The following is a 21,631-nucleotide window of genomic DNA, read 5'->3' as shown; positions in this document are numbered from 1 at the left end:
GAGAAGGAGAGTGCATGTTGATGGCAATTATTGTGTGCTCCTGTTTTGGAAACTAACTTGTGCCTTCTGTCAAACACAGCGTTATTACTGCAGGGCTGCTCTTAGCCTGTCCTCTAACTTCCCTTGCGTCATTTAATTGTGGTTAGATGCCTTGAGGCAGATACCTCATCTTTTGTTTCGCACACCTCTTTGTCTCTCCTGTTACCTGGTAATAGTGCACGCTGTCACTGGTGGCCTGCAGAGATGGGAAATACAGGAAATTCTGATGACCAGCTCCAAGTTGTTCAAATTCCCTCAATGTAGCTCAGAGCCACTGTTGTCAGGAGGCTGCTGGTGTTTCCATAGTGAACACTCTGTCTGCAGCATGAAGCCTTTCAGGGTGGAACTGGGCAAACCGGCCAGGCCTGATTTTGCTGATCTCAACTTCAGGAGTGAAAACACGAAGAGAAAAGTGAGTCTTCACAGGGGTTTCAAACAGATATTGCATCAAGGACACTTTGCATGGCAAAAGCAGCTCTTTTTCCAAGGATTATTGCGCACACACTCCCACTCTTGACATTTTGTTGGGTAAGAGGATTATTCTTATCGAGGAGAATTTTCCAGAGAGAGAAAAATGACTAAACAGGCAAAAGATCCAGCTCAGATGCTGTTTGAGGTAGGCTAATTAAAGCTAAACTGCAGCAGATTATTTGATACTCAACAAACTTGAATTCTAAAAGCAGCGTTTATTACTTCCAAGGATCATATGCTCTTTCCTATAGGGAACTTTACACTAGCAAGGACTGCAGTGCTTGCTGGGAAGTTTGGGTGCCAGCAGCAGTCTAGCGATGGCAAAACAGAGCTTCCTCTGGGCTGAGCTGTTCTGCCAAGAAATCAAGATTATTAGCTTCAGCTTGAACTCCAGGAGCTTCAGGTACTGAAGTTGCTGGATGTCCATATGGTCAGAAACACATATGTAAAAGGAAATTATTTTGTTTTTTTTTCTTGTCTGTTTTTAAGGTAATTTAGCCGTTCTGCTATTGTGATATTTGCAATGGCAATTTGCAATATTTATTTGCAATATTAATTGACAGATGAAGTTCTGGTTTCGTTTATTTAATTGTATCACTTAATAGTAGAATTTTGTCCAGCAAACCAGATATTTCAGAGTGAGGAATCTATGAGGGTAACTAAAAAGAAATAATTAAAAATCTCAATTTGAAGAAGTTTTAAGCCAAAGCGTACCCAAATTCTGTTGTCAAGTTTTTTTCCACATTTATGAAATCTAGGTAGTTGCTTTGTGTGTGCCAGCTTTATTTTTAACTTGATCTAGGAAGGAGGAAAACCTTGGCTAAACACAGCTCACAGGTGATAAAGGCTGTGAAAGCACAGAAAATTGGACTCTAACCAGAAGATTCTTGTGCTCAGTGTTGGATACTGGTCCATGGGATAGGCTCTGTGGTACTGCAGGGGTAAACCCTGATTTATGTGCTGTTTGAAAATGACTCACACTGAACACACCTATTAAAGTAACCACCAGTTTCTTGCATGATTCTCTCCTGCCTGGAACAGTGAAAATATTGGAGACTACTTGAATTATTAACTCTTTGTAGTCCTAAATCTGGCATCCTACCTGCACGTTGAGAGAGGGTCTGACACTGCAGAAACCTTTGTTTGCTTTCTTGCTACCTGGGAACAGTTCATGATTCCAAAGATGTATGAGGCCCGTGGAGGAGACCTCTAACATTACAGGTGCAGAAAGAAAATGGCTCCATTCGTCATGGTGGAGAAAAGCATACAAAAGATGCAGAAGCTCCTAAACTGGAGGAGTTGCTTGTTGGTAAGATCTTGAATGCCAAGGGCAGTGCTTCCACTGGTTCACTTATGATCTTAGACCACAGCCCTGTTATGTCTCCAGTTCTCAACACCACAGGTGCTTTCAGTCTCAGAAATCCCTTTTTTTTTTTTTTTTTTTTTGTAGATAACTCTGGAGGTTAAGATGTGCCCCACGGAGGTTTGAAATTTTTTTTTTTTTTTTTTTTTTTGTAGATTACTCTGGCGGTAAAGATGTGCCCTACTGATGTTCTTGGGTTTCAGATTTATCTATTCTACCCCATTTTCTTTCATCCATCTATCCATACACATATGTTACCCCTCAAGATTCATATGTTGGGCTTTTTTGGCATGAAAAGATATCAGAAACTACAGTTTACCCCTGACCTCTGCTCTAGAGAAGGTAGAGAGTTCCTAAATCATGAATTAGTGATGCAACCCCATGCATATTGCATTAGGGCAAGGAATAGTGCAGCAAGTGATGTGTGCTAATTCAATATAAACTAGCACAGTGGCACAAAACTACAGTATTCTGCTGTATTTGTGAACTGCAGTGTTCTGAGGGCTTGACGTGGCACTTTCCTACATAAAAAGGGTTGCATTGTGCACAAAGTTGTGAAAGAAACACTGCTATTCAGTGCGTTTCAGCTGTTTATCTGTAGGGAGTTAGTATTTGCTGTCTAGTTTTGGTTTGGTTTTGTTTTTTCAGAACTGGCCAGAGATGTTGCGTGATCAGCACAGCACTGCTCACAAATACAGGGCTGGCCCCTATTGCAATGAAATATTAAGTCAAGCATGTACAGAATTTGCAGGTGGTTTAGTTCTGTCTCCTGTTTACGTCAACTTAAGAATAAAGGTTCTTCATTTTAATTTAACACTGTCTGTGTTGGTTGAACTTGTGTGTCTTTTTGAGCCACGAATAAACCTACTGATCAGTCTCCTAGTGCCACGGACCGCTATGTTAAAACTTTCCTGCCTAGTTTAGGTGGCCTATACTGCAGTTCTTCGGAGTTGAAAAAGTTTAGCAGCTTCAACTGATGCTGAGTGTGCGGAATATCGTGCATCTGCTGATGAAAGGCAAAAGCCACTTCCTGTTTTTGAGCACAGTGTGGTTTCTGTAGTGTTCTGTGATGGTCATTAAAGGCCTCCCATTTCTGCTTCAAGAGAGTTGGCTGGTGGCATAGTTCAGTTTTCTACCTACTGAAGTTTCACATATGCCCTGGAACTCATTTAAATTCATTTTCTTAAGCTATTAAGGCTCTACTATGATCATTTTGTTGCAATGAGCTGCTGTGAGCTAGCTCCGGCCTGTCATTGCACATGTGATAGTAGTAATCTAAACCCTCAAACTCTGGCAACTTTGCCAAATCTTGCTGAGAGTTGAAATTTATCCCTTCCAAAAGCAAATGTGTGGTGTACATCTATGTTTCTTCTTCACAGTATCCATGATCATATTACTTACATACAACAATGCTTTGTTAGTAGTTCTATTATTTAGCTTTTTCTTTTTGGCTCTTTTTTATTTTGGCCTCTTCTCATCACAGTTATTTTTGCAAAGACCTGTGTTTGCACATTTGAAGTACTGAGGGCAGATTTCTCATTTCCTACTCGCTTTTTAGAACCACATCTACCATTGCAGAGATGGGGAATCCCCTCAGTTTCTGTAGAAAAGTTTTCTACTTCCCCTCTTTCATCCCACTGCGTGGTATTTACTGTAGCACAAGGTGTGTTGAGCCTCTCCCTAGAGGAGAGAACTTGTATTTTCATTTTTGGCTGGTAATACCTAAGCAGTGAATCCCCTGAAGCCCAAGATACTGCAGGTGGTTGCTGCTTGCGAAGCCTTTGCTGCTTGGAAGCAGGAAGCTAGTTATGAAAGTGAGAAAATAGGCATGTTAACACAACTTGGGGGCATGTTAACACAACTGTGGGGCAGAAAGGGTTGCAAATTACTGTCCCTTTTACACACAACATTGAGAATGAGAAACAGAACTGGAAAAGCCATATAAAAATCACACAGCGAGATCTGTGCTGATGGTGTGTCGCTGTTATTCATAATGGAGTTCCTTGTTACGATTAGGTAAGGTCACAGATTTCTTGGTTTTCCTAAAGCCTTCTCTGCAATCATTAAAACAGTTTAAAACTTATTTCTGGAAAGTTTATTAAGAGGATTATGAACTAGACTTTCTAATATGACTTTAGAAAATCTCACTGGATTTGAATGAGGCTTGCCTTGCAGTATGGAGGGGAAACAATTGGTTTTTATTTCTACAGCTAGTTGCATGTTTATAATACCAGGCAATATCAAGCTGTTGGGTGTAGATCAACTACCTCCATAACAGAAATGGTGTTGCTCTGCCACCTTATGGCAGAGCTGAACACAGAACACAATACTTCCTACTTCCCTTTGAATCAAGATTACTTTATGCATCGGGCAGCAAGAAGAATAAATATGAATGCAGTTGATTCTCCTATTGGCTGTATTTTAATTATTTATAAAGGAAACAGCCCATCATTGTTCAGCAATTCTGTTAGGCTTAGCTTTCCCCAGCTCTCTGCAATTGCTGGCTCTTTGGGCTTGGGCTGACTTTGCTTGTGCTGTCCACACTCTTCCATTACTCTGGTAGTATCAAGTAGTAAACTGAAGACTAAGCTCTGTTCTTAACAGGCTTCTTCTCTGGCTCTCTTTTTCTCTCTGTTTCCATTTCTATATTTAAAAGTAAGGACCGTGAATCTTGCAATATTTCACAAAGAAACCCAAACTCTGCTACCCAGATTTCAGCCTGGAAAGTAGCCCCAAAGATTTTTTTAAATCCACCTTACTACATTTCTGGCACAATATAAACAGCTTTATGAGCATGGTACTTTGTTCTCTTTCTGTCTTGACCTCTCTTCTAAACCCGTGGCTGAGGGCTGTGAACCTGCTTTCTGATTCTCCTTACGTGATTACATATTTCCCCTGGATCCTGAAAATAAATTATTTGGCCATGGATACCAAGCTTGACCAAGAGCAAACAGACCGTGGTTTATGTGCCAGTTTTCTGTAACAGTGGAAGCTGGTCTCTGTTGGCTGATCAAGAGGAAATACACAGATTACTCTTGGACTTCCTTCTCCTGGACTTCTAAGCTAGTTTGATAAATCATTCATCTCTAATTGCCTACCACTTGGACTTGGTTCCATCTTTAAGGCACTGGTAACCTCTGTGAAATAGGTTCTACAGTGGCACCAAGAGTTTTGGACTGCCAGTGCTGAACTTAGCAGGCACCTGGAGTGCTGTCCTTTTATGTCCTGTTCTTGATGTGATGTGATGTACAGATATTGTACGACAGCATCACTGTGCTAACATAAGTGCTGTCCTTTTATGTCCTGTTCTTGATATGATGTACAGACATTGTACTTGTGATGTGACATACAGACATTGTACCGACAGCATCGCTGTGCTAACACAATACATTTTTGTCTTCAGTATGTTTCTGAAAAAAGCATGCAAGAATTTCATTGCTGCTTGCCTGAGATGGTGTATTTATGTATATTGAGCATATATTTTTAAGCACTGTAGTAGTGTGGTTTTGCCATGTTAAAACCAGACATTAAAATGTATTCGCTGTGCTCTCCAAAAATCAAGTAACCTGTTGGATTTATTTGGACCATGTGTCTGTTATGCATCAACTTAATAAGAGATCTGCAGTTGATTCAATGTAATTATTATTAATTTCTTCTATGTAGCAGACAAACTTGCCTTTTATACCTTGCTTTGTTGCAATGTTTTGAACCTTGTTGGAAGATAGTACATACGCATTTGCCAGCAAAGTCTGGTCATCTGGGGCAAGAGTACCTAAAGTTGAGGAGGGGAGGCAGGTTAGAGCTATAGTTTCACTCCTATTTGTTTGATACCAATGACAGGGGAGAGGCTGTATGGCCCTTTCTTCTAACTGATGTTACTCTTGCATCTGTCACTGGTATATACCTCATTTATAGTGTCAGGTATAAAAAAAATTATAAAAATGCAGTCGTCAACAGGCTATACAAAGGATTGTTCTTATGTTCAGGATTTGTTTGTGTTTCATGATAAAATGCTAAAGCTGTCATAGAAATGCTTAATCAGAATAGGCATTGAAAATCTAGCATGTCTGGTTATGATTTCTTAGTATCAGGCCCAAAGATGAGAGAAGCAGGAAGTAAAGCATGGGCTAATACATGTATAGGTGAGCTGGAGATTTATTCCTACTAGATGTTCAATGTAAATGTATCAGAATGATTCCTATCAAGAGGATGGTGAGGGATAAATGATAACTTGTTATAGGTGTGTATGTATATTTTAAAGAGGTTCAACTGCTTACACTGGAAAGCATTCTGTTCTTTATCATTGGTCGTGCTGAGAGAAGAAATTATATTATTGGCAAAAAAGGTCCATCTCCTAATCTACAAAGCCTGCTTGATGAAATTTTTTTTTCAGCCAAATTGTGCCAGATTGTACTAGGATCATTTCAACTGCATCAGTTGGCTGTATGAGGCATCCTTAGGGCTCTTCTTTGCATACAGTAATGGGAGGGACACCAAGGAGGGAGGGGGGGAGGGATGAACTCAACTGTTGTCTGTGCAGGAAGGGGTGCAGAACAGCTGAGACAGCTGGTGACACTGGAGAGTGAGTGAGGGAGCCGGGACCTCACACCCTTTGTGCTCATAACAACTTCTCGGTGGTACGATGCCTCGTGAGCTCAGGTTCATTGCGTTTCAGGCTTTGCTCTTCTGGATATGAGAGGGTGCTAAATACAGGGTATAGATACCTGCAGAACAAAACCAGCAATTGTTAGTAGGTTAGAATAAAATAGAACAGTTACATAAAACTAATGCTTTAGTGTTCGTCTATTTTTTTTATTTATGTTTGCATTGAGGAGCTGCTGCTGTGCTACAGACTATGTATTTCATTAGCAAAAAAAAAACCATTCCTAAGAGGATGCTATATGTTTGGAAGCTTGGCGACAACCATGCTTCTGACTGTCGCTGATTTGTTTAATTCATATGCCAGATTTTCCTTAGCTGTTAGTATCCATCTTCCCTTGCAAAGCATTTTGAGATATTCAGGCCAAACACTTGAGATAAACACAGGTTTTTTCCTTTTCTCTTCCTTCGTTTGTCCTTTCTCAATTAATTGGTTGTGCTCTAGGTGTAAGTCTGGACTCTATCCAGGGGAAGCTTTGGCCTGTATGTACACATTGTACTTCTCATAGCCTGCAGTATTTTGGCATTTGTTTGCATTGTTCTTGTTTGGTTTTGATCATGTTTACTTTGAAAGGTAAAACCTCCATCCATGAGAAGACTTGGCTACGACAGGAAAATGGGTATCATAGCATTACTCATTGCAGATGCAAGTAACTGAGCCTGTATCTACAATTGTAATCTATTGGTGAGCTCTAAAAGCAAGAAAAATGGAGCTGTTGTGAAAAGTGGGAAGAGGTCAGAAGGTGGTGTTTGGTTTAGTTCTTGGTTACCGGTTACTTTCGGCTAGTATAGCGATTATTGCACTTTGCTTTGCATAATGAAAAAGAGCTTAGTGTGTTTTCTTCTAAAGTTGTGCTCCTTTTTTGCACAGGAGATTCAAATAGATCTTGATGCACGTCCAAAAACCTGAATTAAAGACCGAATGTTCTGGGAAACAGTGTTTGGGGTGGGGGGGGTTCTGTGGGTTCTTGTTTCACCCAGTACTCTTTTGAACATTCTTGCTATTGTTTACTTTGTTCTGTGCCCTGACGGGTCAACTGAAGAATTTGGGAGGATGTAGCAAGTTGAAGTAAAAACATTATCAGAAGCCAACCTTTCTTGTTTTACTGTTCCCTCCGAGTCCTTACTTTAGTTAATTAGAAGCAATAAAACGTAACTAAATGTCTCTCTGTGAGGCAAGAACACTGGCCCTTTCAGTTATGTGGAGGGCTGTAATGGCAAGATAGTGAGAGAGGGGGAGGAAATGTTAAAAGAGCAAAGTCTTAGAAGGTTGTCTGCATCCAAAGGAATCCAAAGTATTGGGCTGACTAATACTTGGGAGGATGCAGAGTAGATGTCAGTTGTGCAGGGGTGGTAGCAACTTCCCTATTTGACCTCTGGAGTTACTAGGTGACTGTATCTTTCATCTTCTGCTATGCTGTTAAAAAGTCTATAAAGATACTTTGCCCTTTCAGGGATCGTCACACCTTAAGAAAAGGGACTTCATGATCCCAGAGTGTGATAGTTGATACTTAAATATTGTAGAACATTTAGCTGAGATGTGTTTACTAACCAAAATCAGACAGGAGGTTGTAACAAAGTTTGGAAGAGATTTGAAAACTCTGGGTCTGTTTTTAGGAAAATACTGTGTCTAAAACCCACTCTGGCTCAACTTTTGTGATTGCTTTAGATATTTTAAATTGCAAGTGGAGCCTGAAAGTTAAAGGAATGGACCGATCTGTCTAGTGCATGCATTCATTCCTCCTCCTTCGCGTTGGTACTAGCATTCCATTTTTGAGTAACAGCTTTGATCAAGAAGCCAATCCAGCTTTAAAGGCAAATCCAGCTACATAAAAAAGAAGATTATTCATCTCTCCACATGGCCTCACCAGAACTGAGGCTGGCACAAGGAGAATGACAGCAACAGGCACTTCCATGGGAGATGGGGCACAACTGCCCTCTTGGTAGCAGCCTAAACTTGGGTTGGTTTAAAGCTGTCATGAGCCTACAAGCAACACACTTCAGCTTTTTGGATCACTTGTGAAGCATTTGCCTTGTACGTTTTCAACAGTTACTGTTTGTCCTTCATATAGTAACAATCAATCATCAGCACTGCTTATATTAATAGATTAATTATTATTAATACTGGCTTAAAACTTTTGTCTCTGACCTTTTGATAAATATTTATTTGCTTAATTTTCAGGCAAACCTTCTGCTTCCCCCAAAATGTCTGGGAAACTGAAAAATCATGGGTATGAATCTTTCTGGAAAATGAATCGGTAGCATTCTGCAAAATTTTAGTTTGCAGATCTTGTTTGCAACGTTTACCCAAACCTAGTTTTAATTCTAAATTATAAAACTAGTTTAATTAGGATTCGTGTGGGACCGTTGAGGTGAAATTCTGTGGTTTGTCTTTTGCAGAAGGTCAAGCGAATTTATCAGTGTTCGCTGTTGGTCTGAAAAAGTACATAAATCCCAACCACATGAATCCCAACTGGAGGTGTAACATGGCAGAAGAGTATGGTTCTGCTCTGAGATGAGACTGTATTTGTAGAGAGGGAGAGGGAAAAATATGTTTCTGAGTTGAAGAGTTATTTAGTGTTTTGATTCTAGGAATGGAGAATTTCAAGAAGGTAATTCCCTCAGCTTTTCAGTATGTTGATCTTTGAAGTAGTTGAAGAGTTATTTAGTGTTTTGATTCTAGGAATGGAGAATTTCAAGAAGGTAATTCCCTCAGCTTTTCAATATGTTGATCTTTGAAGTAACATGAAGACTTTGGCTGGAAAAAAAAAATATTTAACCTTTCTTAATGAGTGGGTGAGTGGTGGTAATGGGTTTAAGCACATTAAAATTGAAGTAAGTTTTGCACTGGTGCTATTCAGGGTCTTTTATATGCATCTTTAATTCAATGTCTTTCATTTTGGGGAAATGGTAGGCAATAATGGATTTATCTGGAGAATTAAACTTGATTTTCATATTACATCAAACTCGAGCATAATTTGAATCGGGTCACTAGAATTACAGTAGGCTAAAACTGATGAAAAATGAGTTTGCTGAAAAATCAAAACATTTAATCCCTATTAAAACTAAAGGAAAAATGAGTTTGCTGAAAAATCAAAACATAAATACATTTAATCCCTATTAAAACTAAATCTGCTTTCAGTTAAGAACTACTGTACTCTTAAATGTAATACATGAATGATAAGATCTGTGAAGTTTATGTTTCCAGACATTATGTCTTATGTAAAATATGAAAATGTAAATTTTGTTGCAATAATAGGTTTTCCAGTTTTCCAGCAGTGACCTTGCAAACGGTTCAGAGGCAATCAGTGACCCTTGAAATCACAGCTCATTGTGTTTAAAATATGAAAACCAACCCACAAACAAACCCAACAAAGAACCCTCCAATTTCAATGTGTCTTTTCTACTGATCTTCCACCAGGTTAATTACTAACCGGCATTTGCTGCTTGTTTTATCCTCCCCACCCTTTATCCTCCACTCCTTGTTCTCTTAATCTTCACGTTGTCACTCAGTGAATAAATTTTCCACCTTTCTTCCTTTTCTTGGACAAGAGGAGCAACACGAAGCAACTTTTCTAGCAAGAACAGAAAGTGTTTGTTACTTCTTGCAGTCTGCTGATCTCGATGGTCCACTAACCTTCACTCAAAAGCAGCCTGTGTTTCCTCCCACCAGCTCTTGACCTTCTTTAAAAGCCCCTCAAAACCAGAACAGAGCAACCATTCTGTAAGATTCTGATGCTCAATATTATCTATATTCTTTGCTTTATCTTGGTCTTAAACTTATTTGTAAGTGAGCATTGATTTTTTTTTTGTAATCTTAGATGAAGACGCAACTATATGTATTTCTACAGCATCAAGCATACTTTGGGGTATAAAATGCTTGTAAATTAAATGCAGAGCAAAAGAAGACAGCCCAGACTGACTAGCATCAATTAGCACCATTATTTTGGGGCTAGGGACTGGCTTTACCTGCTGAAATATGAATCAGGCCTAAATTTCATGGTCATGGTCACATGGTCATTTTGGACACTTGTTGATTTACTGGGTTTGATTTGTCTTACTGCAAAGGTACAGGACACTAACAGGACATGAGGCCAGCCCTGCATTGAGATTTGGAGCACATGCATGGATGGAGATCAAGTCGTAAGGTCTGACATTTGCCTTTCTTTGAGGAGGGATGCTGGCAGGGCTGCCTGCCAAAGCTGTGAGTCTTTGGAGCCCTAGCAGCTCTCCAGTAGGGGAGGCAGGTAAAGTCATTAGTGCCTCTGGCTGCACACAGGGCTAAGAGAACAGCTTCAGGAGAAAGATAAATAGGTAGCAAAGGAGGAGAACAAAGAACAGGAGGATAAGAAAGCCTGTTTCGCCATCCCAGACAAGGAGCAGGTTGTACAGAACGTGCCCTTCTCTGCTTATTCTTTCTGACCTCTTTGGCTGCTGCACAGTAAGTGTTGCCACTCTGTCATAAATCTGAAATGAGCTGATGCGCTTTCCGTTTTGTGAAATTTCTTAATATAGCTGCTGATGTTGTTCCTTATTTAAGTTTTGAATAGCCTTCTAAGAGACTTGGACTTAAATTGCTATTAGAAGTAGAGCTTAGCTTTTATTGTTGTTCCTTATTTAGGTTTTGAATAGCCTTCTAAGAGACTTGCACTTAAATTACTATTAGAAGTAGAGCTTAGCTTTTAGAAGTGACGCGGAACTGGCACTGCTGATGGCAGCAATACTGAAACGTTTTTAAAAGCTGAGCCCTGTCCTCCTTAGTTGTTTTTTAAAAATGAGCTGTAAACACTGCCTTTCTGAAAAAATGACACGTTGATGCAGAGAGTTATCTTTGTCTCATATGACACTGAGCGTGCTGCCAACAAAATTATAAACTTCTGGTATGTTTCTCTAGTCTGTGAAATTGGCTAAATATAAAGTGTGCAGGAAATATAAAGCATTGCCTCTTCAAGAGCTATAGAAATTGCAAGGGCAAGCAGCAGTTGACATTCTGTTCATGGGTGTCCTACTTGATGTGTAGATCAGTCTGGGTAAGTGTTTCTAGCAAAGCATGCACTAGTAGCTTCATTTTGTCATTTTGCCCGAAAAAATTAGTTTTAGGGAGGATTTTAGCCAGTATTTTACAGCAAGGACTTAAGTAATGGCATATAAAAGGATCATGCTCCGTTAAATTTGGAAAACTTATTTGTGCAGGTAAGTGCTTTATGTCTGGATTAATGAGTAACTCCTATTTCAATTAGTTGCTGTTGTCCTACAGTATAGTATTTGGGCTGCTTTTCCCTATAAATACTCTCCTTGTTTTCACTCAGTTGTTCAGCACCCCAAGATGCACGTTGCCCCCAGTAAGCTGCAGTTACTCCTGACGGGGGTAGTTTGTATTGCCCAGTTTCATGCTGTACCATCTGCTCTTCAGAAAGGTAGGATAAAAAGTTTCATGTTTAGCTTTAACAGTTTGTTGAGTACCAATAGATTTGTTCTTAGTGACAAGCATGGGAGTCAGTGCCGAAATAAAGAAGCTGCACTAGTTTCACCCTTTAAGATTTTGACCCTAAGAGCTCATAAACCTAGAGAGAAGGTAGCATTAGCATAATTGGTCTAGTTTTCATTCTTTAGATTTGTTCCAATCCAAGTCTGTAACTGCAAGTTCTCTTTTAATGAGTAATTCTTATGAAACTTTTGCCTGATTCCTTGATTCGGAATGAATAACATTAAATAAAGATTATTTATAATTAAATAAATAAAATTAAATACTCTCAGATTTGCAGTGAGTTAATGTAGGTCTTTGATTGGCATGTTACCCATGGGCTGCAGACAAAATATAGTGAGTCCTCTCTTCCATTGTCCTACATCTTAAAATTCAGAGTATTCTTTTTTTTTTGATACAATTAATGATTGCAATTGTTCATCTTTCCTTCATGAAGATTTACTAATTTATAGAGAACTGCAGTGGAAATCAGATCTTGACTATTTGCACAACTGTTTTGCTCCCCTTTTAAATTTGCAGTAGTAAAAAGGGGAAATTTACAGCTTGATTTCCTAAATTCTGCAAATCGCTTGTTTTTGTTGTAAAAACCTGTTTTGGCTGCCAAAACAGGAGTGGCATCTAAATCATCATAATAAATTGCCACTTAAGCAGTCCAAAGTGTAGTATTCTGTAGAATGGTGTTCTCTTACTTCAGCATCCTGCCAGGCAAATGGATGTGATGCAGTTTGTATACAAATCTCTTACTGGACCAGTGAATGACACTGGTCCTGAAGCAGCCTGTAAAGCAGTCAGGAATCTCCTGGGTTTACATATAATATTAATACAAATATTAACTTGAAATTTAAACTAATCTTACTTACATTAGGACAATAGATTTACTCAATGCTGAAAGAAAAAAGGAAAGATTTAGTTTATGAATCTGTTTGGTTTTTTAAATTAATTTCTTTTTGCCCATTTCCCCGGTACCAAATTCCCCTTGGAAGACCCTGAATCCTGTGGTTTTTTTTTTTAAATTTTGTCTCTGTTTCCCCTTTCCTCACTGTATCTTTGCACATGGGAAAAAGGTGGGTGCAGCGATAATTAGGCAAGAATGAAAAAAAAATCAGGTAAATGAACTGGATCATTTCTATATAAAGCCTTTTTTATTTAAAAGTAAGTAGCATTGTGTCAGCATTATTATGACACTGTAATCACTTGCATCACCCATGCTAATCCTGAGGATAATTGCAAAACCCTTTCTCTAGGTGTTCTAAGCTGTTTTTTATAATTTGGAGGATTCTAATTGGGCAAGAATGAAAAAAAATCAGGTAAATGAACTGGATCATTTCTATATAAAGCCTTTTTTATTTAAAAGTATGTAGCATTGTGTCAGCATTATTGTGACACTGTAATCACTTGCATCACCCATGCTAATCCTGAGGATAATTGCAAAACCCTTTCTGTAGGTGTTCTGTTTTTTATATTTTGGAGGATTCTACATTTTTCAGACAGTGTATGTAAGTATTGGTCCTCCATCCTTCGAATACAACCACCTACCTGCCAAAACAACAAAGTGGATGGATGGTAAATGTTTCTCAATGTGGTGTTTAACAGAATTTGTAGTAAAATATCTTGAAGATGTGTTTGGCTTCAATGAATTTTCATACAGCTTTAAGAAAAAATAAAGTTGTGGCCACTGTTGCGTTTGGGAAGAGCACTACAAAGAATTCCTCTGTTAGAATGTGCTGCTTGGCAGAATTGGTTGCTTTGCTTCTGTCTTTCTAAAAACACTACCAAATCAATAGTTATCACCACAAATATTTTTTCTATAAATATACTTCTTTACAAATACATAAATATTATCAGCTTCACTTAGCCATAGTAGATGATAATAATAATGCATTAAGAAGAAACAAATTTGGCCCAGTAGTAGATGTTCTGGAGAAATTCAGAACATCTGATGTTGACCAAGATCAGACTGCTGTTGGTCATCAAATTCTGTATGTTGTGCATTTTGACCCCGTTTTATTTTAAGTACAAATGCTGGGTGTAAAAAGATTTCTGAAAGTGATAGTGAAACAGTGCTTTGGTCCCAAAATAATTCCAAAACTTACTTGAAAGAGAATGTTGACAGAAAGTTTAAGTAAGCATGGATCTAATGGGAAGATTAATATATATACACACACACAGACTTTTGCTCATGGGAGGCAAAATCTAATATCTGTGATACAATTGAGCAAAAAAGTGCTTATTTTGAGAAGGGCTGCTAAATAAATTACATTGCCCTTTTCTTAGTCCAATTTAACTTTAGTCTGGGTAGTTTGTATTAGGAACTATAAAATGTGGCTCCTTTTGTGGCAGAGAGACTGCACAGACCTCTGTGCCAAGCCAGACCTTCCAATTCCGTGTTACAAAAGAGTAGAAAAACTTAAATCCAGACTAAATCCTTCCTCCTTTTCCCCCTTTTACTCCTCAGATCCCAAGTGCGGGCAGCAAATTCGAGAGGCAAAACCATGGAGTTACCTTAACCTGTTCACTCGGATTGTTGGGGGAAACCAGGTGAAAAAAGGCTCACATCCATGGCAGGTTTGCACAAGCAAATGTAGTTTTATCTTCAGAACAAAGTCCTGACTTTTCCTAGAAATGACAAAAGAAGAGAGCGGGTATACTTTGTGCTTACTGACACTTCTGGTGTATTGTTGAGCTCCACAATGCTTTTATGAAAAGCAGTGAAGCAGGCAGAGAGGACACAGAACCTGTCCTGCTCCCTGATAAACCTTGCTCCCCTCTCCCCTCTCTCCCCTCTCTCCCCTCTCTCCCCTCCTTTTTTTTTGTCCTTATTTCTGAAAGAGCATCTGTATAACAGTATATTTTAAAGAGGGATTGGTGAAACTGCACAAAATCGGGCACCAAAGGACACCACCTCCAGCCCCTGACTATTCTCAGGCATCATGAATTTGCAGTCCTCCAAGTGACCAGCAAAGGAAAAATTTGGGAGTAACTAGTAACCTTTACAGCGTGCCTAGTGCCTAAGTGCCTTGGCTTTTACCCAGGTGCCAAGCCACAGCTGAGAAGAAGAGCAAGGTTTAGGATCTCTTAGACTCAAGGACTGCAAGAATGCTGTGAAAGTGTGTTTGCTTGAAGTGCAGAGTGTACAACAGCTGTGTGGATCTTCAGGCAGTGCCTGCACGTAGTCTCTCTTTTCTTTCTCAAATGCAATCGGAGCGGATTTTCTTTATTTGACATACCTTCTGTATGTGATGCAGGTTTCCTTGAAACGAAGGCAACAGCATTTCTGTGGAGGCACCATTGTTTCTGCTCAGTGGGTGGTCACAGCAGCTCACTGCCTCTTGGACAGGTATGGATGGGATATTTCAGGAGCAGGCTGCAGGTGCAGAAAAACATGGATCATAGAAGTGTGTGTGCTATAGCACCTTCCTGTGGCAGTTACTTACAGATGCTACCCTTTAATTTGGAACCAATATTTGCCATGTTTTTGACAGAAGAGGAGAAAAACCAAAACCTTTGAACATCTCAAAAATAATTAAGAATAAAATAATCTCACAGGGATTGGTGGAGACTGATTTTTGTAAATGTAGGTAAAAAATCTGCACCTAACTATAATTAGCAGGTGACAGAAGTTTTGTGGGGTTTTTTTTGCAGTAACAACAGGCAGATTATATGCGATTAAATGGTGAATGGTAGAGTACTGACCTCTTGCACACTGATGATATCCAGCTTTAGTGCTAACAAAAACCAAAAACCCAAAAAATTAAAAGGGTCTGTGAATGTTGTATGGAAGGTTTCAATCCTATTCTGTGTTGGTTTCACTGAGGTTCTACTTCCTTTATAATTAATACTGAATCTTTGTACTAATGAATCTCCTGGAATTATAAAATTGATCTGTATCTGGCATTGTATGTGATGACATCTTGGTCAAATTAGACAATAACTGCAGAGTTAAATTAACTACAGAAGGACAGGCAATATCTAAATCAGCGTAAAGCCTCCTGCCACAAAAGTAATTCTTCACATCTGGTGAATAAATTTGAGGTGTAATAAAAAGTTTATAATGATTGCTTTTGTGTTTCCCTGCTGCACATCTGATCCAGTGCTGGGAGCCAGAATTCACTATGTTTCTACAGTATAAACTGAGAATGCTAGAGAAGTAGTCTTACTTTTTTCTGTACTTTCCTATGTCCAAATCTTGCCACCTCCTTCAAAAAGCAGTGTGACTGAACATTTTTAAACAGAATAAGAGCACCTGGTTCCTTAGTGGACCACCAAACCACGGTCAGGAGTGTAGCTAAATGATCTTTCTTCTCAGTCCTTTTCATCTCCCAATTTATACTTCAGGGCAGAGACTCCTGTCAGCTGTATGTATTAAATGCTCTAAAATCTGAAGATGAAAGCTACTAGGTACCAGTAGTAATAACTTTTAGGCTTAAAACCAACTGCATTTTTTTCCTTTCAGTTTGAAGATTTGATAGCTGAACTCTTATTTTTCTATTCTACAGCAATGTACTCCAGTACTTGACTGTCACTGCAGGAGAGTACGATTTGAGGATCAAGGAGAAGGGCGAGCAGACGCTCCCTGTTAAATATGTCCTTAAGCATCCCAACTTTGATTCCAGAAGGCCTATGAACTATGACGTTGCCCTTCTGAAGCTGGATGGAGCCTTCAACTTCAGTAAGGCCACAGTTATCTGTAATCTTTTTCAGGGGGGAAGGTAAGACCTTTGTTTCTCCCAGATACTGTGAAAAGTCTCAAAACTCAGTTTAAACCCATTCCCCAGCTGTCAGATTATACCACTAAAAATCCCCAGTGTTTTGCAATTAAATATTTAAAATACTGGAGGTAAGTCTGAAAAATGTATCAGTTGAATTAAATGGTCTTTTTCGGATTTAATATTCCCTTGAAGAAAAAACCTATTTCTTTTTGTATACAGGAGAGTAAAATCTGGCCAAATAGGTAGGTTTATTTTTTTTATCTAAGGTGTAGGTGGAGATTTTTGCCCCTGGTGAAGAGTAAAGCCTAGTCAAAGGCAGACCAGAGCTCACTGAGTACCACAGTACTGTCTCCCCAGCTTACACCCCCTCTGCTATTTGTCCTCTTTCCCCTCTCTGCATACAGGAGTGTGGGATTATCTTCAGTTGTGGTAGAGTGGTCCTTTAGTTTAAAAAAAAAAAACTGAGAAAGAAAGCTTGTTGTTCTTTCAAATACTTATCAATAAAATTCATGTATGTGTGTGGCAGGTTCATCAGTTTTGCCAGCATGTCTTCCTGACCCAGGGGAAAAGTTTGAAGCAGGATATATCTGCACTGCTTGTGGTTGGGGCCGTTTAAATGAGAGTAAGCTACTCAAGTTGTTCTTTGACATTCAGGTTTTTCATTGTCTTATTTTTGAAGGTAAGAGCTTGATTGAATTGGCCATAGACCAGAAAAAAAAAAATCAACTTGTCATAAGAATTGTAATCTCAAAATGAGATCTTTTCTACCTTCTATGCCTACCTGTGAATTGCCTCAAAATAAATTGCTACAATATATACACCTGTGTTTCTATTTTGAAACATTTTGAAGTTTATTCAAGTAAAACTGCTTATATACACAAAATTAGATGTTTATGTAACCATAAGATAGCTTGGAGCAAGTTTACAACTTTTTTTTTTATTTTTTTGGTGTATTACCAGTGACATTAAGTTCATCTTTCAGCATTTGTTACGAAGAACTTTTTTGTGTTTCAGATGGATTACTCCCTCAGGTCTTATATGAAGTCAATCTACCAATCCTAAACAGTAAGGAATGTTCAAGAGCATTATCAACTTTAAAGAAACCCATTCAAGGTGACACTGTAATGTGTGCTGGATTTCCAGATGGAGGAAAAGATGCCTGTCAGGTCAGCTCAGCAGAGGGCCTTGTGCACTCACAGATGTTTCTCAGAAGCTCAAGGCTCTGTGTGCCTAAGTGAAAAAATACACTGTAAAATGCAATATTTGGAGTGTATTTATTTTGATATGTGAATTCTTTCAAAGGTTCTGTATGGGGTGATGCACTTAATTACATAATTCCATCTTAATTATTGTGTGAGTTGTACGGCATGTTCCTGAGAGGAATTTGGCAATGTATCCCCATGCTATAATGCTTTGGGCTTTTTAACTTCTGAACGCTTGATAGCTTAATTAGTTAATGTTGCTAAGGTCCTAAGGAGGAAAGTAGAGAGTCTTGCCTTGGATTACAGGAAGAAAAGTAAATGAGGTAAAGGTTAAGTGATTGTTCCTTGTCAGGGGAGTAAAAAAACCCAAACTCCTCACTCCTTTTTACATGCTAAAACACAACAGGTCTGCACCCATCAAGGACTTAGGCTCTCTCTCCCTGTCTTGACAATACTGACTAAAGACAATAAAAAAGAAAGTGTCTTTCTTCACAGATTTTTTTTTTTAATTGCTATTCTCTGTGTTGCATGTTTATTAGTAGGGACTTAGGCTCTCTCTCCCTGTCTTGACAATACTGACTAAAGACAATAAAAAAGATGTCTTTCTTCACAGTTGGTTTTTTTTTTTTAATTGCTATTCCCTGTGTTGCATGTTTATTAGTACAGCACAAAAGAAAGCTCAGTATACTCTGTGAGGCTTGCTCAGTGGTATGCACCAATTTTTGTAAGCTGTGGGTTGTGGGCTTTTGCTTGTGTTTTAAAGGGAGACTCAGGAGGCCCTCTTCTGTGCCGACGCAAGCACGGTGCCTGGACTCTCGCTGGTGTGATCTCCTGGGGCATGGGATGTGCTCGTGGCTGGATAAATAATGAGAAGAAGAAACACTACAACAGAGGATCTCCAGGAATATTCACAGACCTCAGTGCAGTGCTTTCCTGGATTCAAGAGAACATGGGTGCTGGTATTGAGTCTCCACAGTAATGTGTCCCTCACTTTTCACAACTCTTCTGTCTCATAACAATATTTCATTTAATTTTATCTTTTTCAAGGTATAGCACTTATATTTTCCCCATTTTTCCTGGAAAAGCAATACAGCATTTCACAATGCCTTTAAGTATATGCTACTGATTGGCAGTTGCCAAAAACGAATTGAGAGCATTGTAAATGTTTGCTTCTCTTCCACTTTGCCTCCTGCTTGGACTATATGTGTGTGTATATAGAATTTATTTTTTTTTTAATTTTAAGAATGGTCCTTTTATCCAGCTAGCCTGTTAGCCTGGTGGTTTTGATTTTCAGTGGAAATTCACTGGTTGAAAGTGTCTGAAATTCTATATGTACCTCTTTGAAGTCACTTGTCATTTTTCTCAGCTAAAAAGTGATGGATTGGACATTTGACTACATGGGGGAAAGTCATGCTCTCAGAAGCATTCTGTTCAAAAGGCTGCATGTGCCCCCTGTACAGGGGAACTGCATGAAAATGATCCATCACTTCCAAATTCATGGAGCTGGAGATATAAATGACAGTCTGTTCATGGGTGAACTCAGAGCATGAAGAAACTGAATTAATATTTTCTTCTGGTTTGGGCTTTTTTTGTTGTTTAAAAGTATTGGAGATTGTGTCAAAATTTACACAGAGAACTGAAAAACTGAGGAGGGGTGTGTAAGAGGTTTTGCTAGTCAATGGAAAGAAAAGAAATTGCAAGGGAAAAAAAGAAACCTTTCCCATTAGAAACCAAGTTCAACTGGTGATTGAAAAAAGATATCCTCATAATGTTGAAGAAAAATGAAAATGGCTCAGCTTCTGAAAAATATTTTGGTTTTCAATTTATAAACAAAAAATAAAAAAAAGAGAGACAGGATCTTTTTATTAAAAATTTACTAGTTTTTTTTACTAGCCCATTTTATTATCAGGAAAAAATAATATGATTTGCTATTGTGATAATTAAAGTGTGTTGGCTCCAGTGAACAGCAAAAGTGATATGGTGAGTAAAGTGAAAACACAATTTTCAGTTGCATTGCACTAAGTTCTGCTTGCTCACTCTTTTATACTGTTACACTGGTGCAAAAGATCTTAACTGTAATTGCTGTCAGGGTTACTTTCTCTGTACCCCTGACATGACACCAGCACTTGGATTACGCTACCCTTACCTGAAATGTACAGTATTTACTTAAAAAGTATGTAGAAAAAGAGTACTGTGCTTCTCAGGCTGAGCAGTGGCCTATCAATGTATGATTAATTCTTGAAGTGGCTTCTCCAGAATTGTTTATTCCAAAGTTGGCATTGCCTGAAGTTGCAATTTTATTTTACTTCTAAGCCTAGTTTATGTAGGCATTATGTCCCCAAGAAGCATTTGAATTTGCCTCAGTGATAGCTGTATAAAATTACCATTTCACACGTATAAAAATGAAGCCTACGTTGTGAATATGAAACTACAGTAATTTATTCTTCTTTTTCCACCCCCTTTCCCTATCCCTTCTTTATTAGATCTGAAAATGAAAAGCTCCACTGGTGAGTACAGGTTTTTTTCAGTATCTTCTATCTGGTTTAGAGCATAAAAAGACCTCCAAATAGTCTGACATATCATTTATGAAGAGAGAAATGAAATGTGAATAAGCTTGACTCATCAAAGCACTTTTAAATGTATGCTTTAAATATATACTTTTTTACTTCTGGTTCTGTAAAAAGAAAAAAAAATACCTATGTAGGGTTGTACTTATGTACTGGTGACTTCAAAAAGGAATTTTCCTTAAGACAGCTACATATATAAAGCCATATTTTTATTGAAATGCAAGTAAAATTAATGGGAAAAATGTAGAACAGAACCTCAAGCAATGCATGAAACCTCGTAAGTGAAGCTGGTTCTATATAAAAATATAGATTCTAAATAGAAAGTATGAGGTAAATTAGTAGGACTTTTGCACAGGCTATGATTAATCCATCTACTTGTCTGATGTCTATTTCTATGAATAAAATGTGAAAGAAACACACTGTGAAACCCAACCTGGAATGTGACATGTTATAAAATTGAAGTCTTACTTTGATTCTGCCATGTTTATGTTCTTTTTGGGCACTCTGTTCATCTAGGTACAAGTTCACAAAAAGATACTAGAAATGAACCTTGTGAAGTAGATATTAAAATTTTAATTTTAGTAATCTAGAATGAGATTTCTCAGATGATAAACCAGCACATGGCCAGTTTGCATAGACTTGCTGTTGCCAGTGAGAATTGTGTATTTAAGTGCTGTTTGTGTATTTTTGAAAATTTTTACTGTTTTTCCTAGGACACTTCAGGTAAGATAATCTTATAAGTACCTGACTCCTTCAATTTGTTTTCATATACATGTTGTTGACAAATTTCTTACGGCTTATCTTGCAAGGAGAAGGAAAGGCAAAAGGAGACAATTTTTGTAAGTAATTTTGTTTCTAGTGACACTTATCTGGAGAGGAAAGCTTCTGCTTCTTCTATTTAAGTGTCTTTGATACTATATTGTACTGTTGCAAAAGTCTCCTGCTATAGCATAGCTAAGGACATTATTACAAATGGGCTGCAGTGAACACTTTTCTTATGTCCTGAGGTATGCATTTTTCCTCCCTGAAAAACATTTATACTGAAATTCTCATTTAACAAAGAGTTTCTTTAAGGTAAAAGCAAACACTGCCATTTGTGCAATAAAATATCATAGCGTGTTTGCAGTGCTTCATTT

At 38.3% G+C, this 21,631-nt stretch overlaps 1 protein-coding gene across 1 annotated transcript in view; it reads left to right on the top strand.

The window, feature by feature from the left end:
• Positions 1 to 11,305: 11,305 nt before the first annotated feature.
• The window catches only part of OVCH2 (ovochymase 2), a 27,128-nt gene continuing 16,802 nt past the window's right edge, over positions 11,306 to 21,631 (top strand). Inside the window, exons 1-9 of the mRNA XM_014938323.1 lie at positions 11,306 to 11,725; positions 11,842 to 11,949; positions 14,473 to 14,582; positions 15,263 to 15,354; positions 16,514 to 16,686; positions 17,253 to 17,348; positions 17,741 to 17,892; positions 18,692 to 18,887; positions 20,412 to 20,435. Of these exons, the coding sequence (XP_014793809.1) occupies positions 11,859 to 11,949; positions 14,473 to 14,582; positions 15,263 to 15,354; positions 16,514 to 16,686; positions 17,253 to 17,348; positions 17,741 to 17,892; positions 18,692 to 18,887; positions 20,412 to 20,435 (934 nt within the window). The 5' untranslated portion in view covers positions 11,306 to 11,725; positions 11,842 to 11,858. The remainder of the gene's footprint in view (positions 11,726 to 11,841; positions 11,950 to 14,472; positions 14,583 to 15,262; positions 15,355 to 16,513; positions 16,687 to 17,252; positions 17,349 to 17,740; positions 17,893 to 18,691; positions 18,888 to 20,411; positions 20,436 to 21,631) is intronic.

Source organism: Calidris pugnax, unplaced genomic scaffold (genome assembly GCF_001431845.1).
Source record: "Calidris pugnax isolate Ruff unplaced genomic scaffold, ASM143184v1 scaffold93, whole genome shotgun sequence".
Taxonomy (NCBI): Eukaryota; Metazoa; Chordata; class Aves; order Charadriiformes; family Scolopacidae; genus Calidris; species Calidris pugnax.
Note: the sequence above shows the minus strand (reverse complement) of the source record. Positions and strands in the feature narration are given on the sequence as shown.